The following is a 15880-nucleotide window of genomic DNA, read 5'->3' on the forward strand; positions in this document are numbered from 1 at the left end:
AACGAACATGATGGTGTCACTTACAGTTGTGTCTGCCCAATCACAAGTCTCAAATTACATATTCGAATTTCTATTGGATGAGAGGTATTTCTAGATGTCCAGTAAAGACCACACGATTTTAGCATAACGTGTAGCTCATCTGAAGTTGTAATGGTTTTCATATAATCAATAACATAATCTATTGTTTTTTATGTAAATATGATGGATTTACTTTACTAGTCGACTTTGTGTGAATCGTTGGAAGGAATACTGGACCGCAACATTTGGGATTTCTTCTCGTTAACCCACTATGCTAGTTTAGCTAGCAGCAGCTTGCTTCCTTGCTAATTTCATGGGTTGCCTGTGTTGGTGAGTCTCTAGCTGGCTAGCTAATCTTAGCTTATGCTAGCAAGGTTAGCTTCAATGTTGTACAGTCAGTTAGCAAAGAATAATTTTGTGTTATACCCGTGTTATACCCGTTTCGAATATCACTCCCACTTACTAGCTAGCTATTTTGACCATTTGTTTATGCTAGCTAGTTAGCCTTGCTGGCTAACTAGCTAACAAAAATCCAGATGCTGGAATTTGAGACAAATTACGGTAGCTTGCTAATATGTGTTTATCTCTATATTTCTTACAACATTTTTTATATGTGTAGTTATCTATGATCTTTCATATTCTTATAGGATGTTGAAATGGAAAAATATAATGTTATACAAAGCCAATACTGAAGTAGGTTAGCTAGCTTGCTAACCCAACTAACGTTAGCTGATATGATTATGCTTCCTTTGTTTTGAAAAGGACCATAATAATGTTTGTTTCATCTGCATGGATGCACCATCTACAGCATTCAGGTGAAGTCATGAGTGGGACCAGTTGTAAAGCGAACGGTGCCGTCTACCCGGCCTCGACAACTGTAATGACCACGGTGAAGAAGCCGAAGATGGAGCAGATTCAAGCAGACCATGAGTTGTTTCTACAGGCCTTTGAAAGTGAGTTTCATGACTTTTTACTTATATCAGGAAGTAACGATTTTAAGCCAGGTGGAAATCTTTGAAAATAACCAATTGAGTATAATTTGGATTTTGTTACTGTCGTCTACTTTTCTCACAACTAATATCAATGACACTGACTAATATGAGGCCTATCTCTGACTAAATTTGATTAGAAAGTGGGCCTGGAACCATAACATGCATAGGCTATATATCTGTGCGGCTCTGTAATACGTTACAGCTCTGTGAATACATTCATACCACAATTCTATTAAATTCTTACTAAAATCATAGCCTGCTCAATAATTTGTTATGATTATTGTTATGATGTATTTGCAGAACCAACTCAAATCTACAGATTTCTCCGCACAAGGAACCTGATTGCAGTAAGCAAATATTACATCCATAATATACATATAAACATAATGTACAGGTCCTTCAGAAAGTATTCACACCCCTTGACTTTTTCCATATTTTGTTGTGTTACAGCCTGAATTGGATTACATTTCGATTGTGTGTCACTGGTCTACATAAAATAACCCATCATGTCAAAGTGGAATTATGTTTTTAGAAATGTTAACAAAAAGCTAACAAAAAAAGCTGAAATGTCTTAAGAGTCAGTAAGTATTCAACCCCATTGTTGTGGCAAGCCTAAAAAACTTCAGGAGAAAATTTTTGCTTAACAGGTCAGATAATAAATTGCATGGAATAACTCTATTGTGTGCAATAGTGGTGTATAATGTGATTTTTGAATGACTAACACATACAATTATCTGTAAGGTCCCTCTGTCGAGTAATGGATTTCAAGCACGTAATTCAACCATAAAGACCAGGAAGGTTTTCCAATGCCTCGCAACGAACGGCACCTATTGGTAGATGAAGAAAAAAGTACAAATCTGATATTGAATATCCCTTTTGGGCATAGTGAAGTTATTAATTACACTTTGGATGGTGTATCAATACATTCAGTCACTACAAAGATACAGACGTCCTTCCTAACTCAGTTGCCGGAGAGGAACGAAACCGTTCAGGGATTTCACCATGAGGCCAATGGGGACTTTAAAACAGTTCCAGAGTTTAACCTCTTAGATGTAATGGCAAAACTTTTATTTCCACCTATATAGACATACCCAAAAGGAGCTGCTATTCATGTGTAATTACATGATTCTGACATGCCAAAACGTGCTATATTTGGAAAGAAGACATCTGGGAGATTGAGGAAATGATCAGAAGACGGATAGGAGTTACATCGTTTAGAATACACAAGATCAAGCACACACAAAATAAAAATACAATTATTTTGAAAGTAATCTTTCATTGACAAGCTATAAGTGAATTATTGAGGCCCAGAGCTGGAAACACATCAGATGGCTCCCACAACATGTGAACAATATCAGAAAAAAATGGGATTAATAGACCTAACAACTAGAAATGGGCAGATGTTTTAGTAAGTGGTGTTAGGTGTGGTCACGGGACATTTCCAAGTGTCCCTAAACTTCTTCAAAGTGGCATATGTCTGTAAATTAGATAATTCCAGTGCTATTATATATTTGCAATCCCTAAATGCTATTTGTTCAGTATAAAAACTATTTCTACCATATCAACCTCACTCAAACATTGTGGTGGTGTAATGTGCTATCCAGGTACATTCACGTGTCCTTTCAACCTCTCCAAATTGTCATAATGTGGTAATTGCACTGTTTTTGCACACTGGGTGTGCCTAAAAGTTATTTTTCACTATAAAAACAACATTTCTACAACACCAACAACCCCCGGTGTCGGAGGACATGGGATATCCAAATGTTTTTTTTTTCAACCTCTCCAAAGTGCCTGAATGTTTAGCCTAGACATGTCCAATGTATTGGACCCACATACAAATGAACTGTTTACGATAACAAAATAAAAGCAACCAATGTACATTCAAAAATATAGACAAATGTCTTATCAAACACAAAGTTGGTTACACACGTGTCCTTCACTAAAAACGGTGCAAAAATAGAAATAAGCTGAACTAATTACATTAGTTTTCGTTTTACATCCCAGGTCTAGATGATTATATTTCACTTTCAGCATAGCTTGTGCATGTCGTGATAGTCTTTGAAGCAGTCCATCTCTGCCAGGAAACAAAAAGCGAACTGGCATTTCGGACAGAAGATCTGGCATTTCACCCTTTTTCCTTCCAATGTGTTTTATGCAATACTTGCAGTTCTTCTTTTTGTCTTTTGGCTTGTGTGTCGGATAGTGGTGCTCACCTTGAGTGGGGGGTCTTGTGATGGTTGCTTCTGGCCCCCAATTCAGCCATTTCCAACACCAGCTGAACTCGGAAGGCCAACTGGGAGAGAAGGGTTTGACCTTTTTTGCTTTGGACATCTGTCCACTGTGGTTTAAAAAATAATAACCATCAGACTGACGGGGTGATTGACATAGCAGTGGGGGGGGCTCCCAAATGTCATCATCTAAATCATCTGTATCCTCCACTCTGTGGTAAATAAAATAAAGAGATATATTGTTGTAAGACACACAAAATTACAGTTGACTAAATTTACAAAACGACATTACTGTGAAGGTAAAACAACATGCCTTTATCTGTGCGGTGACTCGCACAGGTGTGAAGTGTGCGCACACACAATGCAAGCAGTAACACTTTGGAGACAAAGGCAGAGATGAGAACCACAATTAAACAATGGCCATGAGAGTTTAGTGGCCTTTCCAAAGTTACAAGGGTGAAACTTAGAACAGCAAACAGTGAACTAATATGAAACAGACAATAACAAAATGTAACATTTTGACTCTCGAGGCTAGTGATCATTTATGGTAGGTCACAGGGGTGGCAGGTAGACTAGTGGTTAGAGTGTTGGGCCAGTAACCAAAAGGTTGCTAGATTGAATCACCAAGCTGACAAGGTAAAAATCTGTCGTTCTATCCCTGAACAAGGCAGTTAACCCAATGTTCCTAGGCCGTCATTGTAAATAAGAATTTTTTTCTTAAGTGACTTGCCCTAGTTAAATAAAGGTTAAATAAAAAACAGGTAGACAAATAAGACATCCTCATGATCTGTGGAGTCCCGGCTTCCAGGTGTGTATAGACGTATTCGGCGTTTATTATGTTTATGCTTCACAACGCTAACTGCAATAGAGGTAGCAGCCATCTTGAAATGAGGTCATCAGCTTGGGTGCACATATACATGCGTATGCCCATATATGGTAATAAGCAATACCAATTTTAAGGCACAGGTCAATAGCCAAGATACTCTGCTTTCCGCAGACACCCTGCTTTTGCAGATAGGGGCTACCGTTCTCTTACCAGACTGAATTGAATAAAACAAATCTAATAGACTTACCCAGAAAGACTCATAGTTGCAAGTGCTGTGTTTGTAACATGTATTGACTCAAGGGGTGGAATACTTATCTATTCAAAATATATTAGTGTTTTATTTTCCATAAATGTGATTATTTTTTAGGAATTTTTCTTCCACTCTGACATTATTATATTATGTGTAGATCGTTGACCAAAAAATATTAAATCCATTTCAAACCAATTTTGTAACACAACAAAATGTGGAAAAAGTCTAGGGGTGTGGATACTTTCTGAAGGCACACATAACAATAGATATATACATGTATTTTCTTTTCTTTCTCATTTTCACAATGTCTGGTATATTAATGATTTACCTCCAAATGCTTCCATTTTAGCCTATATTCTTGCACAGGACTCTTACCTTCATGACCCACAGAAACACTCGAACAAATGCCAAAAGGTAACATATTGTTCTCTGATTGATCTGAAAGGGATCAGATTATTTTTTATATGGTAGACATTAAGACATTAATCAGAGATGGTATAAAGTAGAACCTCAAAGATAAGATCCTCAAACTTACAGACTGGACGTTAACCAAACGGTCAATATCAAACTGGGGCATGTCTTAAATGCAAAAAACAACTTATGTAGGCTACACACAAGCGTGCACCTTGCTTAGACGTGTAAATACACTATATTTTCTATAAAGGTAGACGCGGTTGTCAAGATGACTTCAAAGTTACGGGCGGCCATTTTATGGGCCTATATTCCCGACGTGTTCATATCTTTGAGGTCTTACTGTCCTATTTATTTATTTATTATCTCATCAAAGTTAAAGCCACTTCTACGGTCTTCATTTGTGCTTGAACTTGTGTGCTCAGGAAAACGTTCAAGGTGGATGACATGCTGCTCAGAGTTGAGAAGATGAAGGGAGAGCAGGAATCTCACAGGTAAGAGTTAGAAGTTTTAATGGTTTATAATAAGTTAAGTATTGAGTCATATAGTTTTCTTTTCTTTAAATGTATTTTATTTGAGGTGTTTTCACTTTATTTAGACAGTAAAGTCATCGGAGGTGGAGACTGGCGAGTAGGAGAGAAACAGTGGGAAGGGTGGGGAACCGTATATGTGACTTGTGCCTGGGAGTGTTACTACAGCTCTGCATCCTTTCTGACTGTATTACTGCCGTTTCTTCTAGCTTGTCCTCGCACCTGCAGCTTACGTTCACTGGATTCTTCCATAAGGATGGTATGCCCGTCAAAACTCTCATGTTTGCGCCATGTTCAAATGCAATGTATTTGTAGGCCTTGTACCAATGTGTTGGTGTGACATTTGTACAAAAACGGAAGAGACAAAAGGATGAAACATAAGACACTTCTTTCTTTTTTTTCTCACTTTCTCCCTATCACAGAAAAGCCATCTCAGAATTCAGAAAACGAACAAGGCTCGGTCTCTCTAGAGGTGCTACTTGTCAAAGTCTGCCATAAAAAACGAAAGGTAAAAACCAGGCTTCATTTCGCTCTCGCGTTGTCTCAATCAAGTGAAATTGGTTATAAACCAAGCTCCTAACTCAACTCCTAGCTAAATCCTAACTTTTCTCCTGTAACGTTGTTTTCCATAGGATGTCAGCTGCCCGGTGAAGCAAGTGCCTACAGGTAAAAAGCAAGTGCCTTTAAATCCTGACTGCAGCAAACAAACCAAGCCCGGCTCGCTGCCCTCCCTGCTGGTGTCCAGTAACGAGTTTGAGCCCAGCAACAGCCACATGGTCAAGTCCTACTCGCTCCTGTTCAGGGTCTTACGCACCGGGAGGAGGGACATGAACGGCCTTGTGAACGGCGAGGCCAACGAGAACATAGGCAAGTAGTTGGATGACTCACTAAAATTGAATGTCTGTGTTTGTTTGGAGAGAAAACAGATTAGTTGTAGGGAGACTACCTCATGAAGGTAGTTGAGAGAATGCCAAGAGAGTGCAAAGCTGTCATCAAGGCAACGGGTGGCTACTTTTAAGAATATAACATATTTTGAATTGAGCACTTTTCTGGTTACTACATGATTCCATATGTGTTATTTCATAGTTTTGATATCTTCACTATTATTTTACAGTGTAGAAAATATTAAAAATGATGAAAAACCCTTGAATGAGTAGGTGTCCAAACTTTTGACTGGTACTAATATATAGATAGGTAGATATAAATAATATGGCGACCATTTTGTTTTGATGATGTGGCATTATTTTCATGAGGCAAGTGTCTTGTTTTTGTTTGTTTGGTGTCTTTGCATGTTTAGATGTGACAGAGGTGCCCAGCAGAAAGAAGAGAAGCTCCACCCACAGAGAAGATGGAGAGACCACAGAGACCTTTGTTGCACAGATGACCGTCTTTGACAAGAACAGGTAAACAATATGGCAAAATGGTAGCCATTTATCCCCAGGTGGCAACTGTCATTACTAAGTTGCTGCTGCACTTTGACCTCAAGAATATTTAGCCACTTGCGAGTGGCATTTTAAGGTGCTATAATATCTGAGCCCTATTTCTGAATTGAAACTACAACCACATATATTCTCTAACTGTTCACACTCGACGTTAAATGCATTACTCAGAGCATCTAGTTAATAAGGGACCTCTGCCATGTGCAGGAGATTACAGCTGCTGGATGGAGAGTATGAAGTGTCCATGCAAGGGATGGAGGACTGCCCCGTCAGCAAGAAACGAGCCACATGGGAAACCATTCTGGATGGGAAGGTGAGTGGGCCAAAGGCATGTGTGTGTGCCAACCTAGCAGGCTTTGGTTTCAGACCAGCACTAAAAACGCCTGATTTAATTACACTAGTCAGTCTTGATAAGCAGTTGGTTAATTGAATCAGGTGTTGTTGTGCAGAGCTGAATCAGGTGTTGTTGTGCAGAGCTGAATCAGGTGTTGTTGTGCAGAACTGAAACAACAGCTTGCCCAATCAGTAGCTCTCCAGCACCAGGGTTGGGGACGACAACTATACTATCAGTAGGACACTCCACATTGAAATGTGTGTATGATGATACTGAGACAATGTTTCCGGCTCTGCTCCCACAGAGGCTGCCACCGTTCGAGACGTTCTCTCAGGGACCCACGCTGCAGTTCACTCTGCGCTGGACAGGCGACGCCAGCGACAAGTCCACAGCCCCCGTGGCCAAGCCCCTGGCCACACGCAACTCTGACGGCTCCAGCCCCATGGAGAGCAGGCCCAGCACACTCAAATCTGCCCCCCTGGGTAAGAGACACAACACACTCAGTAGCAACTTGCTTGGCTTTTACCCTAAAGAAACAACACATTGTAACCTCCCATTTAGATTCACTCAAAAAATCAGAATTGGGCTGCCAGTGTAAACACAGCCTTGGTCACCATCCAACCAATACTAGAGCCATAAATATACTATGACTTTAACTTTATAATAAAATTGACCAGACCGACATGCAGCTGCATCACTAGCACAATACTGTCCCTAAAAATGGTTTGTGCTATCTAATAACCTCTGACTCCTTCATCTGTCCTTCCTCTCCCTGTTGTAGCTGTGAAGGCCTCTGTCAGCACAGACATCCAGATGAAAAAAGAACAGATCCTGTGTGAACCCAGGCAGAAACTGCGTATATTTTACCAGGTCTGTTTATGCACCAATGTGAAATGTTTCACAGCGCTTTACACAGTAAGGGGGAAACTCGCCTCATCCATCACTAATGTGTAGCAAACGCCTGGTTATGATTATCCTGATACATCTCTAAGTACAGGGGAAGAGTAGCGTAATATGCTTAAATTTAAAACAAAATCTGGTTTGAGCATCACTCAGAATGGTTCAGTTATTAATAAACCAGTAATGAACTTCCATCTTTTTGTCCCATGGCAGTTCCTGTACAACAACAACACGCGGCAGCAGACAGAGGCTAGAGACGACCTCCACTGTCCCTGGTGCACTCTGAACTGTAGGAAGCTTTACAGCCTGCTGAAACACCTCAAACAGTCCCACAGCCGCTTCATTTTCAATTACGTGGTGAGAGACTAGGGCTTTGTGTGTGTGTGTGTGTGTGTGTGTGTGTGTGTACAGGATTCCTATATTTGAATGTTTTCCTATTTCAGTATGCTTATCGGGAAGGACATTCAACAAGCACAGCACTTACACAAATGACTGATGATTAGCTGAGAGAATTTGATGATAAAAAAAATTGTGGGGGCTGTCTTGTTCGAGTTCAGTGCAGCTTTTGACATTATTGATCATAGTCTGCTGCTGGAAAAACATGCGTTATGGCTTTACACCTCCTGCTATACTGTGGATAAAGAGTTACCTGTCTAACAGAAAGAACACAGAGGCTGTTCTTTAATGGAAGCCTCTCCAATATAATCCAGGTAGAATCAGGCATTCCCCAGGGCAGCTGTCTAGCCCCTTACTCTTTTTAATCTTTGAGTAAAGCCAGTGTGGCTACGTATGCAGATGACTCAACGCTATACAGGTCAGCTACTACAGCGACTGTGAAATAACTGCAACACTTAACAAAGAGCTGCAGTTAGTTTCAGAATGGGTGGCAAGGAATAAGTTAGTCCTAAATATTTCTAAAAACTAAAAGCATTGTATTTGGGACAAATCATTCACTAAACCTCAACTAAATCTTGTAATAAATAATCTAGATAATTGAGGTGACTAAACTGCTTGGATTGGATTGTCATGGTCAAAACATATTGATAAAACAGTAGCTAATATGGGGAGATGTCTGTCCATGATAAAGTGCTGCTCTACCTTAACACAGCATTACCACCATTGGGGCGGCAGGGTAGCCTAGTGGTTAGAGCGTTGGACTAGTAACCGAAAGGTTGCAAATTCTAATCCCCGAGCTGACATGGTACAAATCTGTCGTTCTGCCCCTGAACAGGCAGTTAACCTGTTCCTAGGCCGTCATTGAAAATAAGAATTTGTTCTTAACTGACTTGCCTAGTAAAATAAAGGTAAAATAAAATTAAAAAATACCACAAAGAGGGAAAATTGCATTTGGCTCAGAACAGGGCAGCACGGCTGGCCCTTAGATGTACACAGAGAGCAAACCTTAATAATATGCATGTCAATCTCTCCTGGCTCTAATACAAATACTATTAACCTATGCTAATTTGGTCTTTTGATTAACCCTATACAGGTCAAAAAACAACAACAAAAACAGTTAAGAACAAAGAGATTTTAAAGCCATCTGCTACCAAGTACCTGGCATGCTATATGTTGATTATTTGAGTTGTCAAGGATATGGGGAGTTTGATAGTTATTGTAATTGAATTGATGTCCCCCTGTGTGTCTCCAGCCTCACCCTAAAGGTGCTAGGATAGACGTGTCCATCAATGAGTGCTACGACGGCTCCTACGTGGGCAACCCCCAGGACATCCACAGCCAGCCCGGCTTCGCTTTCAGCCGCAACGGCCCCGTCAAGAGGACTGCCGTGACACACGTACTGGTGTGCAGGTAAAGAAGGCGTCTCCTGTCTCCACTTTCACCTCACTGGCTCTCTCACCCTCAGTCAACCAGTAGCACGGATTGCGTGTCAGGATCAAAGCACTGAAATAAAAAAGATGAACTTGGCTATGGTCAGCCTCCGGGGTAATCATGTGAAAGGATTTTAGTTATTGTATTTGCTGTAGGCTTAAAAAGTAAAACTGCAGTTTTGATTGGCTAACGTATTTCGTATATCCTCACTCGGATGGTACCATCACAGCCGTAGGGCTAGTTGAGAATGTGTACTATTTGTCCACTAGCTTGCCTGCGTGTGTGTACCTAACCACAGCCTCTGACCCCTAATGCACTGCTCCTGTCTTGTAGGCCCAAGCGGACGAAGCCCAGCCTGTCAGAGTTCCTGGAGTCTGAGGATGGGGAGCTGGAGCAGCAGAGGACCTACGTGAGCGGACACAACCGCCTGTACTTCCACAGTGACAGCTGCATGCCCCTCAGACCCCAGGAGATGGATGTGGACAGCGAGGACGAGAGAGACCCTGAGTGGCTGAGAGAGAAGACCGCCACGGTCAGTCCCTCCGCTCACACTGTCACTCAGTCTGAGATTATGTACAATGGAGTAGAACAGAAGAGAATTTAAAAAACATAACGACTGCCTGATGTTTATACAGAATGGCCCATATCTTAACTAGAAATAGATGCATGTCAAATGAGTATTCCATTGATGTCAATGTATGAAAATCGAGCATCTCAAGATAGGATTACACCCTATATGAATCCAACAGAAATGAGTGTCGGGCTTGAACTACAGCTGGGCTTTGCTTCCCTTATACTAAAATGTACCTTCTGGTTGTGCTGGTAGATTTTGGTCTTTTGCGTTGACTAATTTACGAGTGTTCCACCCACAGCAACTGGAGGAGTTCACAGACGTCAACGAGGGCGAGAAGGAGGTGATGAAGCTGTGGAACCTGCACGTCATGAAGCATGGGTATGTACCTAAAAGCTGTGGGTATGTATCTCTAATCACTAGCCTCTTACGGCACTATCGTAGATAACTTAGAAATACACATACAGCCACATCACCTTGAAGAGTTTACCTCTTAACATGTGCTATAGATGGTGTTTAAGTAAGGATAAAAACAGTCATCCTTGTGTTACTGTAATTTAGAAATCCACATAAAGCCATGACACTTTGAGAGTTTACATCTAACATGTGATACAAATAAAGTAGGATAATGTATTTAAAAAAGTTGTCCTTAATCTGACTCATTCTGTCTCCAGTAAATCAGTATTCTAACCTCATTTCCCCCCGTTGTGTTCTGTTTCCTGTCCGTATCTAGCTTCATAGCCGACAACCAGATGAACCAGGCCAGCATGCAGTTCGTGGAGAAGTGCGGCGCCTACATCGCCCGCCGCAACCTCTGCCGCAACTTTCTGCTGCACCTGGTCAGCATGCACGACTTCAACCTGGTCTCCGTGGCCACCATCGACCGCGCCATGTCCCGCCTCCGCCACATCCAGGAGGAGCTGCCCGACGCCGGGGCCGACGACCAGGCTGACCGGGCCCTCATGGAGGGCGCCTGCAATGGCACCGCAATCGCCTGCAGCTCTGGCGGGGGTGGTGGGACCAAGCACGGCAAGAGGACAAAAAGCTCCGTGACTGACTGATGAACTGATGGCATTTGGTGGCAGCAGTCGATCCGACCCATTCATTTTCATTTTTATAACGGTCACCCTTGGTGCTTAGCTAGGTGGGAGGAAGACGTCAATGGCGGATTGTCTTGAATTGACTCAAGACATACAAATATAGCTACACACACACAACACAGGCATATGAAGACTCACTATAATGTGAGGTTTTACCAAGTCATTATGCACCGTAGCCAGTTTAGTGATTCTTGGTGGTTTCGGGGGTGTGAAGAAACTGGGGGGATCACTTGAAAGGTATTGTTATCATGGTTTGACTGCCTTTTGTTATCACATTGTAATCAGAGACTGTATTGAGTGGATATACAGTAAGTCATGCATTTTGGTAACATTGTCACTCCTGATGATCTGTATCCCATAACCCTGTCTGTTTGGCTCTAATGATCCTTTTAGTTGACTATTGTTTTAGCACTTGGTAATAATTTGTATTAGTAAATTGTTTTAAACTTGAGTTCATTACCATTTTTATTTTATTCTGCGCAACTGCATCAATTGTCAGATTCACCCCGTCTGTCTTGGATCCCCCTGAAACCTTATCAGGATTGTATTTGTTTTGTATTTGTTTTGATGTATGTTGTTTCTCATGTTTCTGTCTTGAGTAATGGAGGATCCGTGGACTCTGATATTTTCCACACGACCGGATGCTACTCTCTGCGTCCATAGCTTGAGGATATTAAGCCAAGATGAACCACAAACTGCCAGCACACTCACCCTTTTATGTAGACTGCTTAGCTCTTCTACAGGGGTGTGTTCACTAGGAACCAAGCGGAGGCAAACTGGACAAACCGGGGAGGGACCTACCTGCATTTGTCCAATAGGGAATTCTTGTTTTTGTTGCAAAAAAAAAATCTGTTGCGAAATGTTTTGCCACGGTTTGCTACTATGTGCACTAACGAATACACCCCAGAAAACAGGACAACCACCTATGGATGTTTTTATGACATGCTGGAACCTGTATTATGGTTAACTAGGCTTGAGGCACATTGGGAACTCAAGCTGTTTTTTCATTTATCTTCATAAACGGGTGAGATAGGAAGTGTTGGACAACACTCCTTACAGACACTTTGTATACATTGTAATAATGTCAATATTTAGCTATATTCCATTGTGAACCTGATTATCACTGATTATGGACATGTAGGATTTTTCTTCAGAGGCAATATGCTGTTTGTTCATTGGAAATGGGTCCTAGTTGATACGTGTCTATCCTACTATTAGGCTCTGTTTAAATGCCAAAGGGGGTGATTTTCAGTAAGTCTCTCCGTTCTGTGTACATTTTTTTGTTTGTTGCTGCATCATTTCAAAACGGTAAATGACGAGCGGTGTATAAGCCTTAGCTGTGTTTTTGCGTTGTGTGAGTGCACAAATTGAACAAAAGCTGTAGTTTTGGTGCTTCGTTGGACACCTTTCCCCTCAACTCCATGGACCAGTCTTTTACTTCCTTGTACCTTTATGCACGTTTTTGATCGGCTGGTTATAAGGGTAGAAAACAATCATTTCACCATATTGTCAAACCACCGTTGGAAGTCGTGAACTATCTTATAAACTTTGGAAGTGGGGATTTTATATTTAAAATAAAATACATTTGACCTTGTCAGTTTTCTTTATTCAACTGATATCAACAGTCATGAAAATATATATATATATATATAGAATATTTGAATATGTTCAGAAAATGTAGGTTAGCCTACTACCAAAGATTTTGTAATTAGAATAAAAACCTTTTTATATAAATTCTGCAACTACAGTGCATAGGGGTGGGACCAAATATTTGTGACGTGATACTCAAATTACTATTTGATTGGTTGATCTGGGTTTGGCGCGTCTATTTGAACATACGGAAGCGGTAAGTTACACAATATCGAAACATTTTTGTTTCGTGAAAAGCTGAGTTATGAAATTAGCGTGAAAGTAAGCGTGTTTCAATTAACTTTGTCTTAGAGGCTTTCACTGACTAGTTCAGAAGATCATATCAGAAAGTAAAGTTTGCTAACTAGGTACGTCTATGTTGTTACAATGTGTCAACGGTTGTGAAAGTGCTATTTTATAGGTAACTATATTGCAGCACCTGCTACAATCTGGCACTACGAAGACAGAAGTGAAAGTAATTTTAATTTTGCATTCCCGTTATATTGAATGATATGAATGCCCTATTGATGTGATGACCATAATGGTCACATCTTCAGAAAGGAATTTGATACAGAAATATTTTTTATTCTATTTAACCTTTAACCTCTAGGCAAGAAAGATGTTGTTATTGCCCCTACTTGGCCACAGAGAAGAAGGCTGGGTGCCCAAAATCCAATGACCTCACAAAGTACTTCAGTATAACCCCACAACCTCTTGGGAGGAAGAGCCTCATTTCTGAGCAGGTTAAAGAGAAACCGAAGATGGCGCCTTGTCATATTAAGGGGTCTTATGATGAGGTGCCTCTCTCTGTGTCACGGTCAACCAGTAGGCTGCACAGACTCAAGCGGAACAGATACCCCAAAGCAAGAACAAGCCTCATCGAGGATAGCCCCTGCTCAGACCCTCCTAATAATTTTATAGTGATTTCAGAGTCAAGCTGCTCCAGTGCTGACACAGCATTCAGGAGCAGGGCAGTGATGGGGTCTGTGGACCTGGCTCATGTCACTGGCCGATGCCATAGAGCAGGAGTTGGACTCACATCTGGCCAGAATGTAATAGCATGTACCCTCACAATTCAAACAGTGGTGCAGTCTGCCTCTGGGACAACCAGGGTCTCGGATGAGAAAGTGGTATCCAGTTTCAACAGGAAACAGGACACTAATAAGGCCCATAGTACCCAACACTCAGAGACTGATTTTGAATTGGTGGTCCAGCTCAACTCAACACAACCAGACTGAGAGGAAGGGGTCAATTACTTCTGGCTGGAGAGAGAAGTTGTCAGGGTCTGTCCGCAAAGGGTCTCTTGAAGAGGTCAAAGTGTCTAGCCCACTGTTCCCAGTCTTCACTGTGCTGCTGAAGAAATACAAAGGTAAAATTCTGGAGTCGGAAAGTCCAGGTAAGATTGAGAGACTACAGTTAACTCTATTCTATCGGTCATGTTCTTATTGTCATGTATACAGTCTGTGTGGTGCCATAATCTAGTATCAGATTCCCTCTTATTGGTCGCCTTTTATTTCAGAGACAAGAGATAGGCGCTGCATCTCCTAGCTCTGTAGGAGAGAAGAGGAAACATCAGAATGAGAGGGAGGACCCTGAAACGCAAGCGCCAAAGGTCTAGCCCGTGGTTAGAGGAGACCAGCTTTACTGGGTAGTCCCTCTTTAGAACACCAAGTCATGGGGTTTCTTATCCCCTCTTCCAGGGGTCAGCTTAGAAGAAGCAGGCTGAGCCGAACACAGACTCAGGCAGCAACAGCGGGACAGTCAAGGTCTGGGGATAGGTCATGAACTGACCACTAACCCACCAAACCAACCAGAATCTCCTCAAAAGTTCTATTCTGCCCATCCACAGCGATGCCTTAAGAGAGGTGATGATTCCTAATACAGATTGTTGTTGAAACTTTCGCTTTAGCTCTGTCATTGATTGGGATCTGCCATTGGTCTTTAAGATATCTACCTTATATCTACCAACATTGAGGATTTGCTGTGGAGAGGAGTACCGCCCTCAGCACTCCAGTGAGGTAATAGGCAACTCCGCCTCTGTAAAAAGCTACAGGTGAGTTGCCAACACCACTGCTAGCTCCTTCAATGTTTAGCTTTTATGGTATGGTGTCTTAAATGTATTTCCTTATTTCTGTTTGCAGTTGGTTAAATAAATGGAAACTGAGAGGAGAAAAGAGTGAGAAAGGAAACTAGAGAACAATGTCAACAGCAATGGTAAAAATAAAAAAGTTTATGTTATGAATTGATGGGGAAAAATGTGTCAAATAAAACCACCTACTGTATTATAAAAATGTAAAAACCATCACTGACAATGAATCTTCCATGAATAACATTGATTGTATTGTCGACCTCTGATTTGGCTGTGCAGACTCGTGGGACTGTGGCGATTTCCAGGGAGAGGCTAGAGTGGAGGAGGAAGATCTGTGTCGCACCATGCTGATCACAGGACCTCCAGGGGTCGGCAAGACTGCCTCAGTATACACCTGCACTCAGGAGCTGGGCTTCAAGGTCAGGGTGAGACTACTTGGAAGATGTGCAGTCCCGTTCACATGTGTAACCTTTATTTAACTAGGCAAGTCAGTTAAGAACAAATTGTTATTTACAATGACGGCCAAACCCAGGCGACGCTGGGCCAATTGTGCGCCGCCCTATGGCACTCCCAATCACAGCCAGTGGTGATACAGCTGGATTCGAACCAGGGTGTCTGTAGTGACATGTCTAACACTGAGATACAGTGCCTAAGACCGCTGCGCCACTCGGGAGCCTGAATAGGACCTGCTGATTAGTGTTAGAATATAGTACAAAGACATTCCTCTATTATTTTT

At 41.6% G+C, this 15880-nt stretch overlaps 1 protein-coding gene across 3 annotated transcripts; it reads left to right on the forward strand.

The window, feature by feature from the left end:
• The first annotated feature begins 84 nt into the window (after positions 1-84).
• On the forward strand, positions 85-13020 carry LOC109865779 (polycomb protein suz12-B). 3 transcript variants are annotated; one of them, XM_020454223.2, is made up of 17 exons: positions 85-348; positions 827-971; positions 1311-1357; positions 4664-4728; positions 5151-5219; positions 5465-5514; positions 5678-5763; positions 5888-6122; positions 6553-6658; positions 6902-7007; positions 7333-7510; positions 7810-7898; positions 8142-8285; positions 9577-9734; positions 10089-10287; positions 10628-10728; positions 11060-13020. In XM_020454223.2, the coding sequence occupies exons 2-17, from the start codon at positions 842-844 to the stop codon at positions 11385-11387; spliced, it is 2091 nt and encodes a 696-aa protein (XP_020309812.2). In that variant the 5' UTR covers positions 85-348; positions 827-841; the 3' UTR covers positions 11388-13020. The 3 variants fall into 3 exon arrangements, with proteins under 3 accessions (XP_020309812.2, XP_031654760.1, XP_020309810.2); XM_031798900.1 differs by having other exon boundaries at positions 86-348; positions 10628-10707; XM_020454221.2 differs by lacking the exon at positions 85-348 and having other exon boundaries at positions 797-971; positions 10628-10707.
• Positions 13021-15880: the final 2860 nt, after the last annotated feature.

The sequence above is a fragment of the Oncorhynchus kisutch genome, linkage group LG20 (genome assembly GCF_002021735.2).
Source record: "Oncorhynchus kisutch isolate 150728-3 linkage group LG20, Okis_V2, whole genome shotgun sequence".
NCBI classification, from domain to species: domain Eukaryota; kingdom Metazoa; phylum Chordata; class Actinopteri; order Salmoniformes; family Salmonidae; genus Oncorhynchus; species Oncorhynchus kisutch.